Source organism: Neomonachus schauinslandi, chromosome 9, assembly GCF_002201575.2.
Source record: "Neomonachus schauinslandi chromosome 9, ASM220157v2, whole genome shotgun sequence".
NCBI lineage: Eukaryota > Metazoa > Chordata > Mammalia > Carnivora > Phocidae > Neomonachus > Neomonachus schauinslandi.
The window spans coordinates 26751534-26768552 of NC_058411.1; the positions used below are offsets into that span (position 1 = coordinate 26751534).

The 17019-nt window shown below is 52.8% G+C and overlaps 1 protein-coding gene across 6 annotated transcripts in view; it reads left to right on the top strand.

Moving 5' to 3' along the window:
• Window positions 1–17019, top strand: part of LTBP2 (latent transforming growth factor beta binding protein 2) — a 100790-nt gene that overhangs the window by 20941 nt on the left and 62830 nt on the right. For all 6 annotated transcript variants that reach the window (XM_021679790.1, XM_021679788.2, XM_021679785.2 and 3 more), the window contains exon 3: window positions 2259–2508. In XM_021679790.1, the coding sequence (XP_021535465.1) occupies window positions 2259–2508 (250 nt within the window). The remainder of the gene's footprint in view (window positions 1–2258; window positions 2509–17019) is intronic.

The window sequence follows — 17019 nt, forward strand, 5'->3', positions numbered from 1 at the left end:
GGTCATTGTTACGCATATCCTGGGAGCTAAGGATGCAAAGAGGTGTAAGGGGCAGTTGCAGGGCCTGATAGTAGCTGGGGAATTGAGTCACGTCTGTGGAAGACCCATCACGCTGATTGCGGCCCTTGGGGCGTACCTGATGTGTGGTATGCACAGTGAGCGCGGTTCCTCATTGCTCTGAGGAGGGCGCACTGGCTGGAGGCGGCCGTCAGGGATGGGGAGGAGGCCTTGAAGGAACGGTAGGACTTAGGTAAGTGGAAAGGAATGGGAAAGAATTCCAGGGAAAGGACATGGTGCACACAAAGGCAGAGAGAAGAGAGAGCCATACCCACTGGCCAGTCTGGCTGCAGCAGGTTGACTTAGAGGGATTTATGGTTAGAGGGGGATCAGACACAGGTGTTCGGTGCTAGTCTATGGACTTGAATCCTGGAGGCTCCTGGGAGCCAGTGAGTATCTCCGAGAAGGAGGTGGCATGGGCCAAGTAGAATTTTGGAGAGATTTCTTCAGACCGACCTTGGTTTGGATTCCAGGCCTGCTGTCAGAGAGGAGAGTATAGCTCAAGCGATCCCAGGCTCAGGGGCTAGGGAGTGACGCCTGGGAGTTTACAAATGCACTTAGAATAACTGAGGCCCACAAGGGTCTGCATCACCCGCCTCTGTTTCCTTGACCTTGAGTGCTCCCTGCTATCATCAGACCCCAGCCTCCCTGGACCTCTGGCACCTCCTCGAACATACCATGTTCCCTCCAGCCCCAGAGCTTTGCACGTGCTTATCCCTCTGCCTGGAAGGCTCTGCCCAGACCTTCACCCGTCCACCTCCTTTGTACCAATCGGACCCCGCTCTTCAGAGAGGCCTGCCCTGTCCTTCCCATCTAATGTCAGGTGCGGGCCGCTGCATCACCCTGTTTGTCTCCATAGCCTGAGATACTGCCCCAAAGTAACCTGATGCTATTTTCTTATTTCCCATTGGTCTCCCCCACTGGACTGTAAGCTCCAGGAGGACAAGGACTTCGTGCCCAGTGCCTAGTACACAGTAGGGGCTCAGCAAATATTTGTTGAATGAATGAGTGACAGATGGAGGGGACATTGAGTTTAGAGGGTCCAGCATGAGCCTGACCATGCTCTCCTGGGTTCCTCCGTGTTCCCCAGAGGAGGTCCTGGGAGGAGCGGGGCAGGGCCCTGCCGCCCACTGTGTTTCTCTGCACAGGACTCTCTCTCCCATGGCTGTTAGTCACTGGAGGGGGCTCCGGATTCTGCAAGGTGAGGAAGAGCAGTGCAAAGGCACGGCACTGCTGACCTAAGGCTGCAGGACAGCACCAGCTTGGAGGAAGGGGCCCAGTTCCAGCCCCACTCTGCCCCCAGGCTGCTCCCAGGGCCTGGGAGACAGAGTCCTTCCTGCTCCTGGTCAGGGGCTCCAGCACTTGCTCAGGAAGGTGAGAGCTTTGAGAACCCTTAGGATGCCCCCAGCCTCCCCAGCCGGCCCCTCAAGTGATTCATGAGAAAATCGGGGCTCGGTGAGATCAAGATCACGCAGCTCACAGAAGACAGGAAAACCTCAACCGCTCAGCACCCCCACCACCCTGACTCTCAGGCCAGTGTTGAGCCCTTTCCCATTAAAAAAACTCATTCAGGGCGCCTGGGTGGCTCAGTCGGTTAAGCGACTGCCTTCGGCTCAGGTCATGATCCTGGAGTCCCGGGATCGAGTCCCGCATCGGGCTCCCTGCTCGGCGGGGAGTCTGCTTCTCCCTCTGACCCTCCTCCCTCTCATGCTGTCTCTCATTCTCTCTGTCTCAAATAAATAAATAAAATCTTAAAAAAAAAAAACTCATTCATTCATTCATTCATTCATCCATTCTTTATTGAAAATCTACTCTGTGTCAGTCTCTATTCCAAGTTCTGGGGCAACTGGAGGGAAGAAAACAAAATGTCTGCCCCCTGGGACTTTCAGTCTGAGAGGAGGGGCTGACAGCTAAAAGTGAGCACAAGCATACAGTACAAAGTCAGGTGTCCTGCTGGGAATGCTTGACACCTTTGGTCACTCAGTCCCTGATGGGCTGTTCGGAGATGACAGGGTAACCCCCCCCTTCCCCGGGGACCTACAGGTGGAGTGGCGGCACATGGGCCCAGGGAGCTTTCTGAGGCCAGAGTCGGGCTTCCTGCTGGAGTGGGGGGGAGGCACACAGCAGGTAGCCCTCCTGACAGGAAGGTGTCAGCCCCCCCGCCCCCCGCCGGCCCTCACCCCTCTCCCTTTTCTCCCCAGCTGTGTGCCAGCCGCCGTGCCAGAACCGGGGATCCTGCAGCCGGCCCCAGCTCTGCGTGTGCCGCTCTGGCTTCCGCGGAGCCCGCTGTGAGGAGGTCATTCCTGAGGAGGAATTCGACCCCCAGAACTCAAGGCCAGCACCGCGACGCGCAGCCGAGGGGTCCCCCAACCTGCGCAGGAGCAGCGCTGCCAGAGAAAGCACCACAACCCCCAGAGCGCGGTCAGTGGCATCACAGCGGCCTCCGGCCAGGTGAGTCCCCTCCTCGGTGGGACCGTGGATCCAGGGGCGCCGTTCCTCTCCAGCGGGGCTTCTTCCTCGGGACCATTTGGGGAAGACCTTGGTGGAGAAGACCAGAATTATCCTTCCTCCTCCCTGCTCTCCTCCCCCTCCCTGCCCGGACCACAGGGGCAGTGAGTGAGCAGGGAGGTGAGTGCTGGGGTTGGCACAGGCTTTGCCAGGCTCGGGTGGCCAGGGGAGCTGGGAGATGGAGTCGCTACCCTCCAGGTTCTGGGAGGAAGCTGAAGAGGGCATAAACCCTCTCACCCTCTTGTTTCGAATCCTGTTGTGGCCACTTCCTGGCTGGGTGGCCTTGGGCAAGTTATTTACCTCTCTGATTCCTCACAACGAGGTGGGGACAACAATGATCATCACAAGCGTGGAACTGTTGTAAGGATTAAGTTAGTTAATATAAAGAAAGTGCTTAGAACAGTGGCTGGTACATAGTAAACTCTTTATAAATGTTTTCCTCCTCCCCCTCCTCCTCTGCCTGTGGTCCATGCAGGAAGGCCCCCTCTGCCCGAAGAAGCCCTTCAGTTCACTCACTGCCCAGCAGTAACTTCTCTCCTTGAAGGGAATAGCAGGAGCATGTGGGGGGAGGGTGTAGAATAAAATGTGGGCAAGGAGAACTTTCATGGGCAGGATTCCCTGGCCTGCTTGCCAGCCAACCTGGCTAGACTTTTTCTAGCTCTGGACAGGAAATCTGAACTTTGTAAACTGGTCCATTTCTAGGGGGCAGAGTTTTCCTTTTGTTTTTTCAGGCGAGTTTTTCCATTCACTTCCTACTTAGGATGTTCTTTCTAAAAGGTTGCAACCTTGTCTTGCTGAACTAAGGGGAAAAAGGATTTGTCGTCTGGGAGGCCAGGAGAACCAGGGAAAGGAGGCTGGCCTCAAGGTCAGGGCCCCAGCGGGAAGGCTTAGGAGAGAAGAGAAAGGAGCTTGAGATTATCCTACAGCTCTGAAGCAGGGGGCAACGGGGGTCTCAGTAAGGTAGGGTCCCAGAGCCCCAAGCACTCAAGCAGCTAGTTTGCAAGGGTAGCCAGAAGCACAAAGAACAGAAGGATGAACTCCAGTTGAGGTCTAGGAAGATCCAAATCAAAACCAGAAGAACCAAACCCTTTGGCCAAGGCCTTGGAATGCTGGGGCAGAGCTGAGGGCCAGGTAGACAACACAGGGGCCAGGGTGGATGGCCTGGGATTGGCTGTGAGCAGGTGGGCAGGGCCTGAGCCCTGTGATGGTTGGTCCCAGCCGTTGGTCCAAGGTGGATGGGCCTGGTGTGAAGGCATCTGGAAGACACCAGAGGTACCAGCTCCAGGGTCAGCCAAGGGCAGGAGGGAGCAGGCATTCCCCTGCAAGCTCTCTTTTGGCTTGTAGGATTCATTCCTTTTATAATGCATGGAACCCCCTCTGTGTGCACACAAGTGAGTATGGGGGATAGTTGCTTGGCAGGTCATTCTCTCCCTCGCACCCTTGAGTCAGAGCTGTTTAATATCCCCTGCCCCATCTGCCCAGCTCAGCCCACTCCTCCCAGTACTACTTTCTCCAAAAAGCGCCCCCTGATCACTTCCACCCAGCTCTCTGACCCCCTGCAGCACACACCCTGTGGATCTGCGCCCTGTCTGCAATCAGATTGTGTGGCCTGGGCCCTGGAAGGCAGAGACTCCTTCTCTCACTCTTTGGATCTCCCCAAAGCTCCTCCCACAGTCTTAGCTTATAAAAAGGCTCAATCCGCATTTGCTTCACTGGGTGCAAACTAAAGAGTCACCTAAGAAAGGGCCCACCCACCGTCGAACCCTCACCCTGTACCCAGAACCAAAGGCACCAGCCCCTGTGCTGCTCTGAGTGCAGGAAGAGGGGGGGCTCTGCGCTTCCCTGGCGGAGCACCCCACACTCTGCCTCCGGATGGTCTGTTCCTCTGCTCCCCGCAGCAAGAGCTCCTGGAGAGTAGGGACTGTGTCCTGCTCTTTCGAGCAGGCCTTGGTACCTAACAGCAGGCTTGACTCACTGTAGGTGCTCAATTTACATAAGCTAAATGAATGAATGGATGCGACCCGATGCTGGGGAGAGGAGGAGGAGCTGCGGGAGCCTTCCCTCCCCCTTCGAAGGAGTCACTGTGTGCAGGAGGCAGTGGAGGGCGAGGGCCCACTGGGAGGTCAGTGGCCCACAGCAGGGACATCCTCTTCCAGCTTCAAAGGCTCCCTGGCCAGGGGCTACTGTGATGTCGTGAATGGGCTGCCGCCTCCAGGCCGGCCCAGTCTGTCTCTGCCCTGGGACCTCAGTGCCATGAAATCTGGGAAAGTCCGAGTGGCCCGCTGTCGGCCCAGCTGTGTTTTGCTTTGAGAGGCCAAATCCTGCTTGCCTGGTGGTGTCAGACATTTCCTGTGAGCTTGGCTAGGTTTTCCAAGCAGCCGTTGGCCTCTTTCCCGATGGCAACTCGCACGGGCCCTTGGTGTCCAGAGAGAGGGAGTGACATGAAGCAGGGGGCATTCTAGAAGCCAGAGGGGGGCCCAAAATATTTAGAGAGCGGAGACACTGCAAGGATTGGTAATGGCCAGAGACCCCCTTCAGGAGAGCACTAGACCGAGGCCAAGAGCCTTGCGTTCCAGAAGGAAGTCGAAAAGGAGGGGCCAGGAGAGTCTCAGGCAGCCACAGCAGCATGCTCTAAGGAGAGCCGGACAAGGGTTGATGTTGTCCAGCTGTGGCCTGGGCTGGCTGCAGGGGCCTGGAGACTCCCCTGAGACCCAGGTCCAGGCTTCTTCCCCAAGCCTGGGCAGAGGGCCTGTCCCACCTCGGGAGCCAGAACCGGGCAGCTGGGGACAGGCCTTAGGAGGTTGAGGGTGGGGCAGTTACAACAACCCAGGAGCGGCCAGCCTGGGAAACCTGCTTTACATCCATGCTTCTCAAACTGCCACGGGCATGGGCATCACCTGGGAACTTGCCTACAGGCAGCTGCTGACTCTGCAGGGCAGGGGAGAGCAGCTCTAACGTGGTCTCTGGTGGTGCTGAGGCTGCCGGTCCACGGACCCCACCTTGAATAGTGAGGGTCCAGCCTGGGTTTTGGATTCAGATAATCCTGGGGGTCCAGTTCTGGATTTACTACTCACCAGCTGTGTGACATTTAGGCACGTTTCCTAACCTCTCTGAGTCAATCGTCCGCACCTGATAGGAGTGCAGAAAAGATGAAATGAGACCATGTGAGTAGAGCACTTAGTATAGTACAGTGCCTGATCGGAGTTAGTCCTCAGTAGGTTTTGGCCATCAGCAGGCTGGTTTTTTTTTTTTTTTGCTAGGGGATCTTGGGTGGCAGAGAGCAGACAAAACCTGGGGCACCTGCGTGTGTGTAGGGACCCACTCTGGGGAGCCATCAGATCCCACCCAGCCTCAGGGGAGCCGTGACTAGCAGGTCCCGCCCTGTCCCCAGTAGTGGGTTTGGCTGGCTGGCTCGTTCCACCAGCACCGTTCTTACCAGCCCTATGGGAGAGGGGGCTGAGGGGAGGTGTCGCATCATTTCTCAGAATGGGAGGCACCTCCAGGGGGTTTGCTCCTTAGCCTGACCTGAGGACCTAGAGGCTGGGCCCTGGGGACATTCTAAGAAGGCTTGCTCCCGACTTGGGCAACAACGGGCCTGGGGGACGGTGCTAAGCGGGTTTGGTAGGGAGATGTCTAGGAAGCTGTGGGCCCCATGCTGGTGGCTCTCCGTGGGCTGCTCCCCCAGAAGGCAGTTCGGGTCTGCCTTCTTTTTACCGACCCGGTCTCTCTCTCTCTCTCTCTCCTGGATCTCCTTGTCTCCACACACCCCACGTCTTCATCCACTGTGTTAGTTTCCTGTGGCTGCCATAGCGAATTGCCACAAACTAGCCACTTAACCCAATGCAGATGTGTTATCCTTCAGCTCTACGGCTCAAACATCTGCCGAGGGTCTCACCAGGTCAGAGTCAAGGTGTCAGCAGGGCTCAGTTCCTGGAGGCTCTTGGGGTGAATCGGTTTCCTTGCTCATTCAGGTTGGTGGCAGAATTCAGTTCCTTGCAGTTGTAGGACCAAGGTCTCCGTTTCTTGTGATCTGTCACTTGAGGGCTGTTCCTAGCACCTAGAAACCCCCTCTGCTCTTTGGCTTGTGGCTACTTTCCTATCTTCCAAGCCAGCAATGGCACGTGAACTCTTCACGTTTTGAATCTCCCCTCTGCTTCCTTCTTTGGCTGAATCTCTCACTGACTCTTCTGCCTTCTTCTTCCACTTTTAAGGGCCTATCTGATGACAGATGACATAGCCCCCCCCCCCCATGTGATGACACTCCGGGACACACTCCCTCTTTTGTCAGGTGATGGGCAACCTTAGTTCCACCTGCTACCTTAATTGCCCTTTGCCATTTATTTTTTAAATTTTAATTCCAGTGTACTTAACGTACAGTGTTATAGGAGTTTCATTCCTTTTGCCATTTAATGTAACATATTCAAAGGTGTAACACCAGGGGACAAAGATTATGGGGGCCAACCAAACCCACCCACTGCAGCCCATTCCAGCTGGGATCCCCCCATTTGAAGTGTAACAGCTCCCCTTGTCAGGGTCTTGTCATAGGACAGCCCTCCATGATCTGGCCCCCAAAACCTTTCTGACATCTCTGATGTCAGCTTTCACCATTCGTTCTCCCCATTCACTCTGCTTCTGCCATGCTGGCCAACTGGTTTTTCCTCAAATGTGCCAGAGATGCTCCCACCTCAGGGCCTTTGCACTTGCTAGCCCCCCTCCTTAGAATACTGTGTTAGTATTTCCTAGGATGGCCATAACAAATGACCACAGACTGAGTGGCTTACAACAACAGAAATGTGTTCTCTCACAGTGCAGGAGGACGGAAGTCCAAAATCAAGGTGTCGATCGGGTTGTTCCTTCTGTGAGAGAATCTGTTTCATGCCTCTCTCCTAGCAGCTGATGGCTCCCATTAATCCTTGGTGTCCCTTGGCTTGTAGCTGCATCACACTAATCCCTGCCTCCATTGTCACATGGCCTGCTGTGTCTGTGTGCACACGTGTGCGTGCACGACTTTAAGGCCCACCCTAATCCAGTATAATCTCATCTAAACCTAAATGATTACATCTGCACAGACCCTATATCCAAATAAGGCCCCAAATTACTGGTTGAGAGTTAGGACTTCAACACATTTTGGGGGGAGACACAATACAACCCACATCAAACACCGTTTCTAGATACTCACACGGCTTGCTTCCTCCCCCTTCAGGTCTTTTCTTCTTAGCGGGATGGGGGTGGGGGGCTCTGTTCACCTGATTTAAAACTGCACACTCCCAAACACTCCCTACCCCACCCCCAGCAATTTTTCTCCGTTGCACTAGCGTCTTCTGTGTTTTACTTATTTATTTGATTTATTGTTTTTCTTACCCCAGTGAAAGGTCAGGTCCAGGAGGACAGGGTTTTTTAAAGATTTTATTTATTTGAGAGAGAGAGTGAGAGAGAGTAGAGGAAGAAGCAGGCTCCCCGCTCAGCAGGGAGTCCCGATGCGGGGCTCGATCCCAGGACCCTGGGACCATGACCTGAGCCGAAGGCAGACGCTTAACCGACTGAGCCACCCCGGCGCCCCAGGACAGGGGTTTTTATCTGCTTTCTTGCTGCTACATCTCCTGCACCTGAACACAACTGGCCCCGACTGGAGTTAGGTGAATGTGTGCTAAGTGACAGGCTTGGCTCTCCACCCAGTTATCTCACTGACCTCTCACAGCTCTGGGCCACAGTTCCCAGTGTTCCCGTTGTTGACAAAGCTCAGAGAGGTGAGGTCGCTTGTCCGCAGTCCCCCAGCCCGGCCTGAGATGCGGACCTGTGCCAAACCTCTCCGGGCTTCTGTGGGCAGGAGAAGGAAGTGGGGCAGGTACTGGCTCAGCTCCTGCTGAGGGTCCAGCCTCAGTGGTGAGCACCGGGCCACTGAGGACGGGTGGCTGCATGTGGGTGGTCGTGGGACTCGCCACCTCAGAGCAGGACCCCGGACTTGTTCAGCCCCCACCTCTCCACCTCCGCCATCTTTGCACTTCCTGACCTGTGACCTTTAACCTCCAGTTGCTGAGAGTGAGCCCACAGGTTGCCTGGGCCTCCTCTGGTGGGTACGGGGTCTCGACTCCCAAGGAGTGGTCTCTGCCAGGCTTGGGGAGTGGGGTGACTTCCCAAGTAGATCACTGCACCAGGAGCCACAGCAGGGGAGACCCAGGCCCCTCTCCTGGGGGCGAAGGCAGCAGCTGCTGCCTGACAAAATGGCAAAGAGGAGATCGATGACCCAGAACCAGAAGCGAGGTACCTGGAGCAACAGAAGGAACGAGAAGGTGCGAGGAAGCAGCCAGTGTGTGTTAGGGGAGAGTGTTGGGTTTTGGAGCCAGGCAGGATTAAAACCCCGGTGCCTCTCAAACTAGTCATGCCATTCACTTCACCTCACTGAAATTCAGTTTCTTTGGCTCTGAAATGGGAAAACTAATGTCCTTCTCATAGGGTGCTTGAGAGAATTCATTGAAATAACATACATGGAGGGGTCAGGGGGTGTCTGGCACACAGGAGGTCCAATAAATGCAAAATCTCTGACCCTACCTTTCTATTCCCCATGCCTCTGACAACTCAGTGTGAGGTACCCTGTTTGCCAGGATGGGTTTTTCTCCACCCCACCATCTGGACTTACAGATAGGGAAACTGAGGCAGGACAAAGGTTGGCAGCTGGGTTATGGGTCTATTCTGGGAACCTGGGAGATGCTGACTCGGGCCAGTTTGAAGGCTTGCCAGGGTCCTCAGAGCCTGGGTTCTGCTCCAGGCACCTCCCTGCCACTCCCCTCCTCTGCTCTGGGCGTCCACATGCTGCCACATGCCCTCCACTGGCTCCCTTGGGCGATGTGATGCTCTGTTTATCCTCTCTCCTCATTCAAGGCACCTTGGACCCAAGACAATTCTCCAGTTCCCCTGGGACATGATGAGGGCCTGACTCATGCTAGAAGGCTAGAATCCTTTGCCTCCTGGGGTCTCAGTTTCCACGTTTGTAAATCAGAGACATAGAGTGGGTCTTCAAGTTAATGGTCTCAGATTCTGGCCTCCGGCTTGGCCATTTTCCATCCCAGATGCTGATGTGTGCTTACTCCCCTTTTACCCATTTCCAAGGTCGTGACAAGGACACATAATGCCTTCACCGGGACAGACCTTCACTGTCCCTGACAATCTGACCTCAAGTCCTCCTTGGCGAGGCCTCTGTGGGGTTAGCAGCCTGCGCCTTTCATTCTGTGTCACCCCTTCCTCGTGGTCATGCAGCGGCGCCTCCCTGCCAGGGCAACTTCAGTCCAGGCGGAGGCAAGCGTTTGAGATCTCTGGGGATGGAGTGCCTTCTTTCCTTTCCTTCTCTCTCTCTCTCTCTCTTTTTTTTTAGCCTTATTTTTTTCTGATTTGTTTTTGTAACTCTGAGCCCCAAGCTGGCCCCCTGGGGTTTTTCTGGAGTTCCCCAACCCTTAGGACCTTGAATACACTATTTTGAAAGAATCAGGAGACCCAGTTTTGCTTCCACGCTGGGACACTAAGTAGCTTTGTGGCTTTGGGCTAGCCACTTAACTTCACGAAGACTTCATGTCTCTATCTATAAAATAGGAAAGAAAATTCTTTCCTCACCGGTATGTTGTGAGGATTAACAAAAACATTGTGGACAAAAGATTGCTTTGTGAACTGTAATGTTTATTGGAAGTGCTGGTTAGTGTTGTTAGTTAACAGTCTTGACAGTGGGCTGGGCTATTGGCTTATGCCTCCTATTTGTGTACCGGTGACTTTCAGGAGAAGTTCCTCATTGAGGCCCTCTCTGACCACCTTTTAAAGGTTTTAGCCTTAGGGTTGACCTTAGCCACTGGACACAAACCAGGGGATGTACTTCACGGTGCAGATCATAGCGTCTACAATGGGTACCCCAACAGTTGTGCAGTGCACAGCCTGTGCAACTGTATGTGGTGATCCTGGACCTGGTTCCTTCCCAGGAGGGAGATGTCTCCTATCTCTCTATTACTTAATATTGTAACCCCCCAATTGAGAATCCCCCTCATCTTGTTCACTTTTTATTTTCACAGTACTTTTTACTTTCTGTTTTCTAACATAACATATAATTAACTTAATTTGTCATGTTCAGTATTTATCATCTGTTTTCCCCCAGCTACAATGTGAGCTTCTCAAGGACAGGGATCTTGCTTTGTGCACTGATATATCCCAATCTCCTAGAACAGTGCCTGGTATATAGTAAGCACTCAATAAATAATTATCTACTGAATGACCATCCCTATCGCAGTGCCTTCCCTGTGGCTTCCTGGAGCAAAAAAAGATGGTCTTTGGTCCCTTCCTTTCTGAGCTGACACTCAGCCCATCCCCTAGAATGACACAGATCAGGAAGGGGATCTTCCAATCCTCCCAGCAGGTGGGTATCTGCCCACTCTATGCCCCTGGGCCTGGGGGCTCTGGAGCCAGGGTGGGCCTAGGGCAATACTTCTCCCCTAACGGTGATTAGAATGGGGCAGAGCCAGACTTAGCAGACCCTGAGGAGTGCCAGGAGTCTGGTACAGGACTGTGGCAGCTGTGAAGGGGGTCCCCTTCCAGTTTCTTCTGTCTCCAGGGCCTGAAAAGAGCCCCGTGAACCCCCTTCCTTGGGCTTGTGGGTTTGGAAGAGGGAGGGCTTGGAGGAGAGTAGTCAGAGGGAGATGCTCGCTTGTGGGCCTCCAGCCAGAACAAATGGAGAGGGTTTTATTTTCCCAAGTCTGAAACCCCAGAAGCCCTGCTGCTGCTTTTTGAGGAGAGTAGAAAAAAATCTGCGTCTCAGCCAAGCACTTCCTTTCCTGCCCACGCCCCTCTCCCTGCTGCTTGCAAGGGGTTCTACAAGTGTAGAGGGGCCCAATGAAGGTTTGTGGAAGGTCCCTCAGCACTGCCCAGGAAACTACTTGGAGGAAGTGGCTAGGTCTGAAGCCCTCCATTCCCACCAGGGAGAGGAAGGAGACATTCTGTGCTGGACTTCTTAGTCACTGGATACAACAGGAGATGGCCATCACATTACAGTCTCTATGATAGGTACTCCAAGAATTGTGCAGTGCACAGCCTGTGCAGCTGTATGTAGTGACCCTGGACTTGGCTTCTTCTCAGGAGGGAGATATTTCCCATGTCCCCCGCAAAGCATGTTGCTTCAAAGCAGTCCTTTGTAGCTGGGTGTGGCTGCTGAGGTCCCTTCTAGAGTTCTCTGAAATGGTAGTGGTGTTGGGCGGGGGTGGACCTCTGAGGCTTTGAAGAGTGTTAATATGTACCTCCTCAACCCACACATGTACCTGAGACCCACAGAGCTCAGGGCCTGGGCAGGGTCTTGGCTAGCCATGTGTGAATAACAAAAAGACACAGGCTCTGTGCAAATGTGGCCTGAGGCATGCATTCTGGCTATGTTTTGCCTCTAGGCCTCACGGTCCTGCCAGAGATGGTGAAGAAGGAGCATTCAGCCCAGTGCGGACACCTCTGAGTTGGTGAAGATGCCAAGCTCAGGCCTCTGAGTGCTCAGGGAAGAAGGAAGCCCAGCACCTTCTAATACCTCTCCTGCTCCCCACATAGGACAAGTGGGCAGGTTCCAGGGAAATGGTGTCTGCTGCTTGCACACTTTCTCTTGCCTTCCTTTCTCTCCTAGTTAAGCTTGAAGGTGAACATCTGGCCTGAGGCAGCCCCAAAGTCTCTGATGAAGGCTGCATGACTCACTTTTCCAGGATTCTCCCAGAACTGACGGTTATCAGAACCTCCCTGGGTGCAATTACAGAGGGCGGCTCCCTCCCAGCCACGCCCTGGCCCTGGCCCTCGACAGGTCCCTGAGATGTGAGCTGCTCACCTCCCATCTGCCAACAGCCTGCAGCACAATGATGGAGAAAGCTACAGAGCTTCTTTCTCTTCCAGTCCTCCCTCTTCCTCACTGCCACTGAGGGCATCTCCAGCTCAGTGACATGTGGGAAAGAGATGTTACACAAATGTCTTCTGGCCAATCACGTTGAGTCTGATTGGCGGAGTATAAATGGAGTGAGGTGGCAGGGCTGCACCTGCCGACGGGATGGGGACAATCACCAAGGAGCAGAGGGGTCCCGGAGACCTCCCAGTGCTCACCACTGCCCTGACCCTAGGCCCACCCCAATGGGGTGCCTAGAATTGTGGTTACAGTGGTGAATGTTGGGTGAGGATTGGGTGGGACTAGGGTTGTGGTTGGGGTGATACTCTATTTCACAAGAGGGTGGTGGTGAGGGAAAGAAGAGAGGATAACTTTAGTGTAGTATTACAGTGAGATTTTAACCTTAGTGTTGTGGCTAGGGTTGGGTTAAAGTTATGCTAGAGTAGAATTTAGGACTGGGGTGTGTGTGTGTGTGTGTGTGTGTGTGTGTGTGTGGTATGGTTGTTATTTTAACCTACCATTTATGGAACCTTATTGAGTCAGCTGGCCCTCCTGTGCAGAGCACTCAACAGGCACCACCTAAGAATGGGGACCATATGATGTAGTGGTAACGAGCATGGGCCATAAGTCAGACCTCTGTTTCATCCGATTCTGTTGCTCACAGCCGTGTGATGCTGTGTGTTTCCTCGCCTCCCTGAGTCTCAGTGTAAAAGGATGATGCTAATACTGGCCACACAGGGTTGTGTTGATAATAAAATAAAAGTAGATAAAGTGCTGAGTCACATGGCTAAGTGCTCAATCCTCAAGAGCTGATACTCTTCCTTATCTGTATCAATCAGAGTTCCAGGAGGAAACAGATGGTACGTGCAGCGGGAACAGTTTGATAAAGGGTCTATTTGCAAAGGCACAGACAGGGTTAGAGGGGCAGGGTGCCAGTGGTTACTGGAAGCAGAGCAGCTACAGCCACAGGAGAAAGCCTCTGTTGGCCGTGCTACTGCCCATCCCCTGCCCCACCTTGCCTGTCAGGAGGGAGTTGGGAGGATCAATACCTCCACTCCCTCTCCTGCCCTCTTGCTGGGCTGAACAGGACTGGAAGGCAGAGGGCAAAGGAGCCCCCCAGGGCCCAGAGTGGGGTGGAGAAAGGTCTAGAGGAGCAAGTGGAAGATCTCCAGAACATTAACGAGTCCTCACAGTGGCACTGCAGGGAAGGGCCATTCCAGCCCAGCTCTACTCAAGACTCTGGAACCCTTGCCAGCAGCCATTTTGCTAAACAGTCTGTAGAGCAGGTGAGCTCAGGCCGGTGCAGAGCAGCAAGCCTGGTGAGGGAGCCACAGGGACAGGGCCGGGCAAGGCACCTAGTGTCTTTGCAGAAAATTAGAGGAACCCAGCAAGAGCCTGGAGTAGCTTCTGCACAGCCCCGTGTGGGGAACAAAGGCAGCTTGTTGGGATCATTAAAACAGAATGCATGCAGTTCCCAGCATCCAGCTTAAAAAATAGTAACAACAAATATTTCAAGCTTGTGGCCGGACTCATAGCATTTAGCTGACCGAAGTCCTCTAGGATTTTTGTTTGAAAGGAAAAGGTTAGGGAGTGATGAAGCAAGAAGGGGCTGAAAAGACAGTCAGTGCTGTTTTTCAGATGCCCCAAGGGATGGTTTGTCCCATCCGGTGGCTTTGTACAGAACTGTGGCTACTCAGTGAATGTCACCCTCCGGGGAGGGGTGTGTGTGTGCGCGCGTGTGTGTGCGTGTGTGTGCGTGTGTGTGCGCACGTGCATGTGGCATGACTGGGAAAGCTGTATGAAAGAACATGCCTAAGAAATTATAATGGAGATTTTTTTCAGGCTTTGTGAATTCTCCTTTTGAGCTCAAGGTTTTTAAATATATGTATATCAGGTTTCACCCCTTGTCTGGGACGCAGAGGAAGTTTCTGATTTATGGGTCCGGTAGTTTCTCCAGTTATGCGATCTTTAAATCTGCCATCAGTTAATGAATTTGCCGCTGTCAGAAAAGGCACTGTAAGCTTCCCAAGTGAAAATCGCTTTACCAAAGTAAAGTGGTACCATGATAACACTAGTAAAAAAGGGGCTCAAATGTCTACTTGTTTCCACTCGTGGAACTAACTGAATCAGTGTCTCAGCACTCCTCTCCCGATCATTAGCGTGTATGTGTGCGTGTGTGCACACACGCGCCCATGCACACACACACACATACACACCACCTCTGGAGAGGGCTATGGAGGAGGGTTTAAGGCTTGCCAGATAATTTCCCAGAAAAAGATTAGAAAGGACAAATGAATTAAGTGCAAAGTCATCCGATAACCACAGTTGTAAGATTGGCTGCTTAGGACCCAGAGGGGTGCGTATGCACGTCTGTCTGCAGATGACATCGTGAAGATTGCTAGATGATTTCCAATAACAAAATGCGAAAACACATAGTTGCTTTGTTAGCCACATAGCTGTGGTTTTGTGTCCGTGATTCATTGTGGAAGTGAGTAGCTGCAACAGGCATTTTGTGGGGGTTTTTTGTTCTTTTTTCTCCTAAGAAAATATTTGTGAAAGGTCTAAAATTCAAGGAAGTCCAGTGCTTTTTGAAAAGAAAAATCCCCATTCCTTGCAAAATGAAGATTGCAAATCAAATCCTCTGGAGCTACCACATGTCTGCTTCTAGCCCTGCTTAGCCTCAGCCCCTGACTATTACCTAACACGTCCACCCATGTGTGCACCCAGAGGAGGGTGGGGCCTGCCTCTCAAGGACTCTGGTACTGCAGGGGGACCTCAGACAGGTCGTGCCCTTGAGAATCATTCATCCCACATTTCTTTCTTTTTGGGGGACAAGATCAGAGCCCCTGGAGCAGGCAGTGGTGTGTGAGGGAGGGATTGTGAAACTATTGATATCTTACAGTTAGATAAGCCTGGGTCTGAATCTCAGCCCTACCACTTAACAACTATGCCTGCCACGAGCAAGTGATTTAACCCGACAAGCCTCAGTGTTCTCATCTGTAAGATGAGGATGTCCGTCCCTTCCTTATAGAATTGTCAGGAGAATTTACTAATATATCCAAATGCATCTGGCACCTTTGACATGTTCTATGAATGGCACCCACTTTTATCTGTCCCTGGACTCTGGGGTTGCCTGGGCCTTTTGTTTACATCAGAAAAGCAGCAGCAATACCTAGAGACTCTGAGAGATTGCCCAGACCACGTGAAGGTGTTTCTGGCCCTAGTGAGGTTTCTTGTTATGGGCAAGGGTGAGCAGCAGGGTGGGGAATATCATCCATCGAAGGCAGGCGGAGCTCAGGCCTTGAGACCCCACCCCAGCACTTCCCTGCTGGTGCTGATCCTGGCCAGAGTGATAACCTCTGTGTGCTTCAGTTTTCTCTTCTCTAAAATGGGGGGTGGTCGTTCCTACATCATAGGGTTGTTGTGCTAATCACGTGAGGTATCAAACATAAAGAGTCTAGCAAAAATTTTTTAAAAAATGAAATGCCTACAGTAGATGTCTGGCACATAATCAGTTGGTAGATTTGGGCTGCAACGATGCTGAAGACTCCTCAGGTTGGGGTCCTTGTTCTCATAGAAATCTCCTTTTGTTTATGGTCCTGGGGTCGAGTTTCAGCCCCTGGAAGAGCAGGCTGACTGCAGGCTGCCAGGACTTTGGCCTGCCCCTGAGGAGTATATCCTTGACCCGGGCTCCCCACCCCGCCACCTCAGTGAGCCTCTCTGGGCAGGTCCAAAAGTGGGATAAACTCATCTGACATCACAGGCCTGTGTTTGCTGTCTGATAAGCCAGGCCTGCTAAGCTCTGTGCATGGCGGGGGTGGGGGGGGGGTGTTATGGAGCATAAAGTGGTCCCAAAGACCATGAGCTGGGAAATCAGGGGTTCAGGAGGTGGGCATCTCGTGCCAGTTTGATGGTGGTGAAATGCCCATACACCAGGCTCTTCGTGGCTGTGGGAGATGGTCCTAGCTCAATCCTCTCAGCCTAAAGCTCTTTCCTTCCCCTGCTTCACCTCGAGCCCCTCCTCCTCCTCTGATCTCCCGGAGCACCTGCCATGCATACCACTGTAGGGAGAGCATGAGGGGCATGATAAGCTTTGCACATGAGATACACAGGATAAGGCCGGGACCCTTGGCTCTACAGCTCAGTCCTAAAACATAGTTCTCAAGCTGCCGTGGTAGTGTAGGAGTTTAGAGTACAGGCTCTGGATATATCTATATATCTGTAGGCTATAGATATTCTATAGAATATCTATAGGCTATCTGTGTTTGATTCCCAGCTCTGTTAGTCATTGCTGTGTGACCTTAGACTAGTTACCTAGCTTCTCCGTGCCTCATCAGTAAAATGGGGATAATAATAATACCTACTTCCTACTTTTAAAGATGGTTAACTTAGTTAATGTATGGAAAGTGCGAAGAACCATGCCTGGATGTGTGAGGTGCTATGGATCTATTTGCTCTTATTTTCTGTCATCTTTGGCCCCTTACCTTTTATCTTTAACCAGACAAGGCTTCTCCTTAAATACCAATAGCACATGCCCTAATGTGTCTCCATGTGCTCAGGGTTCTCTCTGCCTT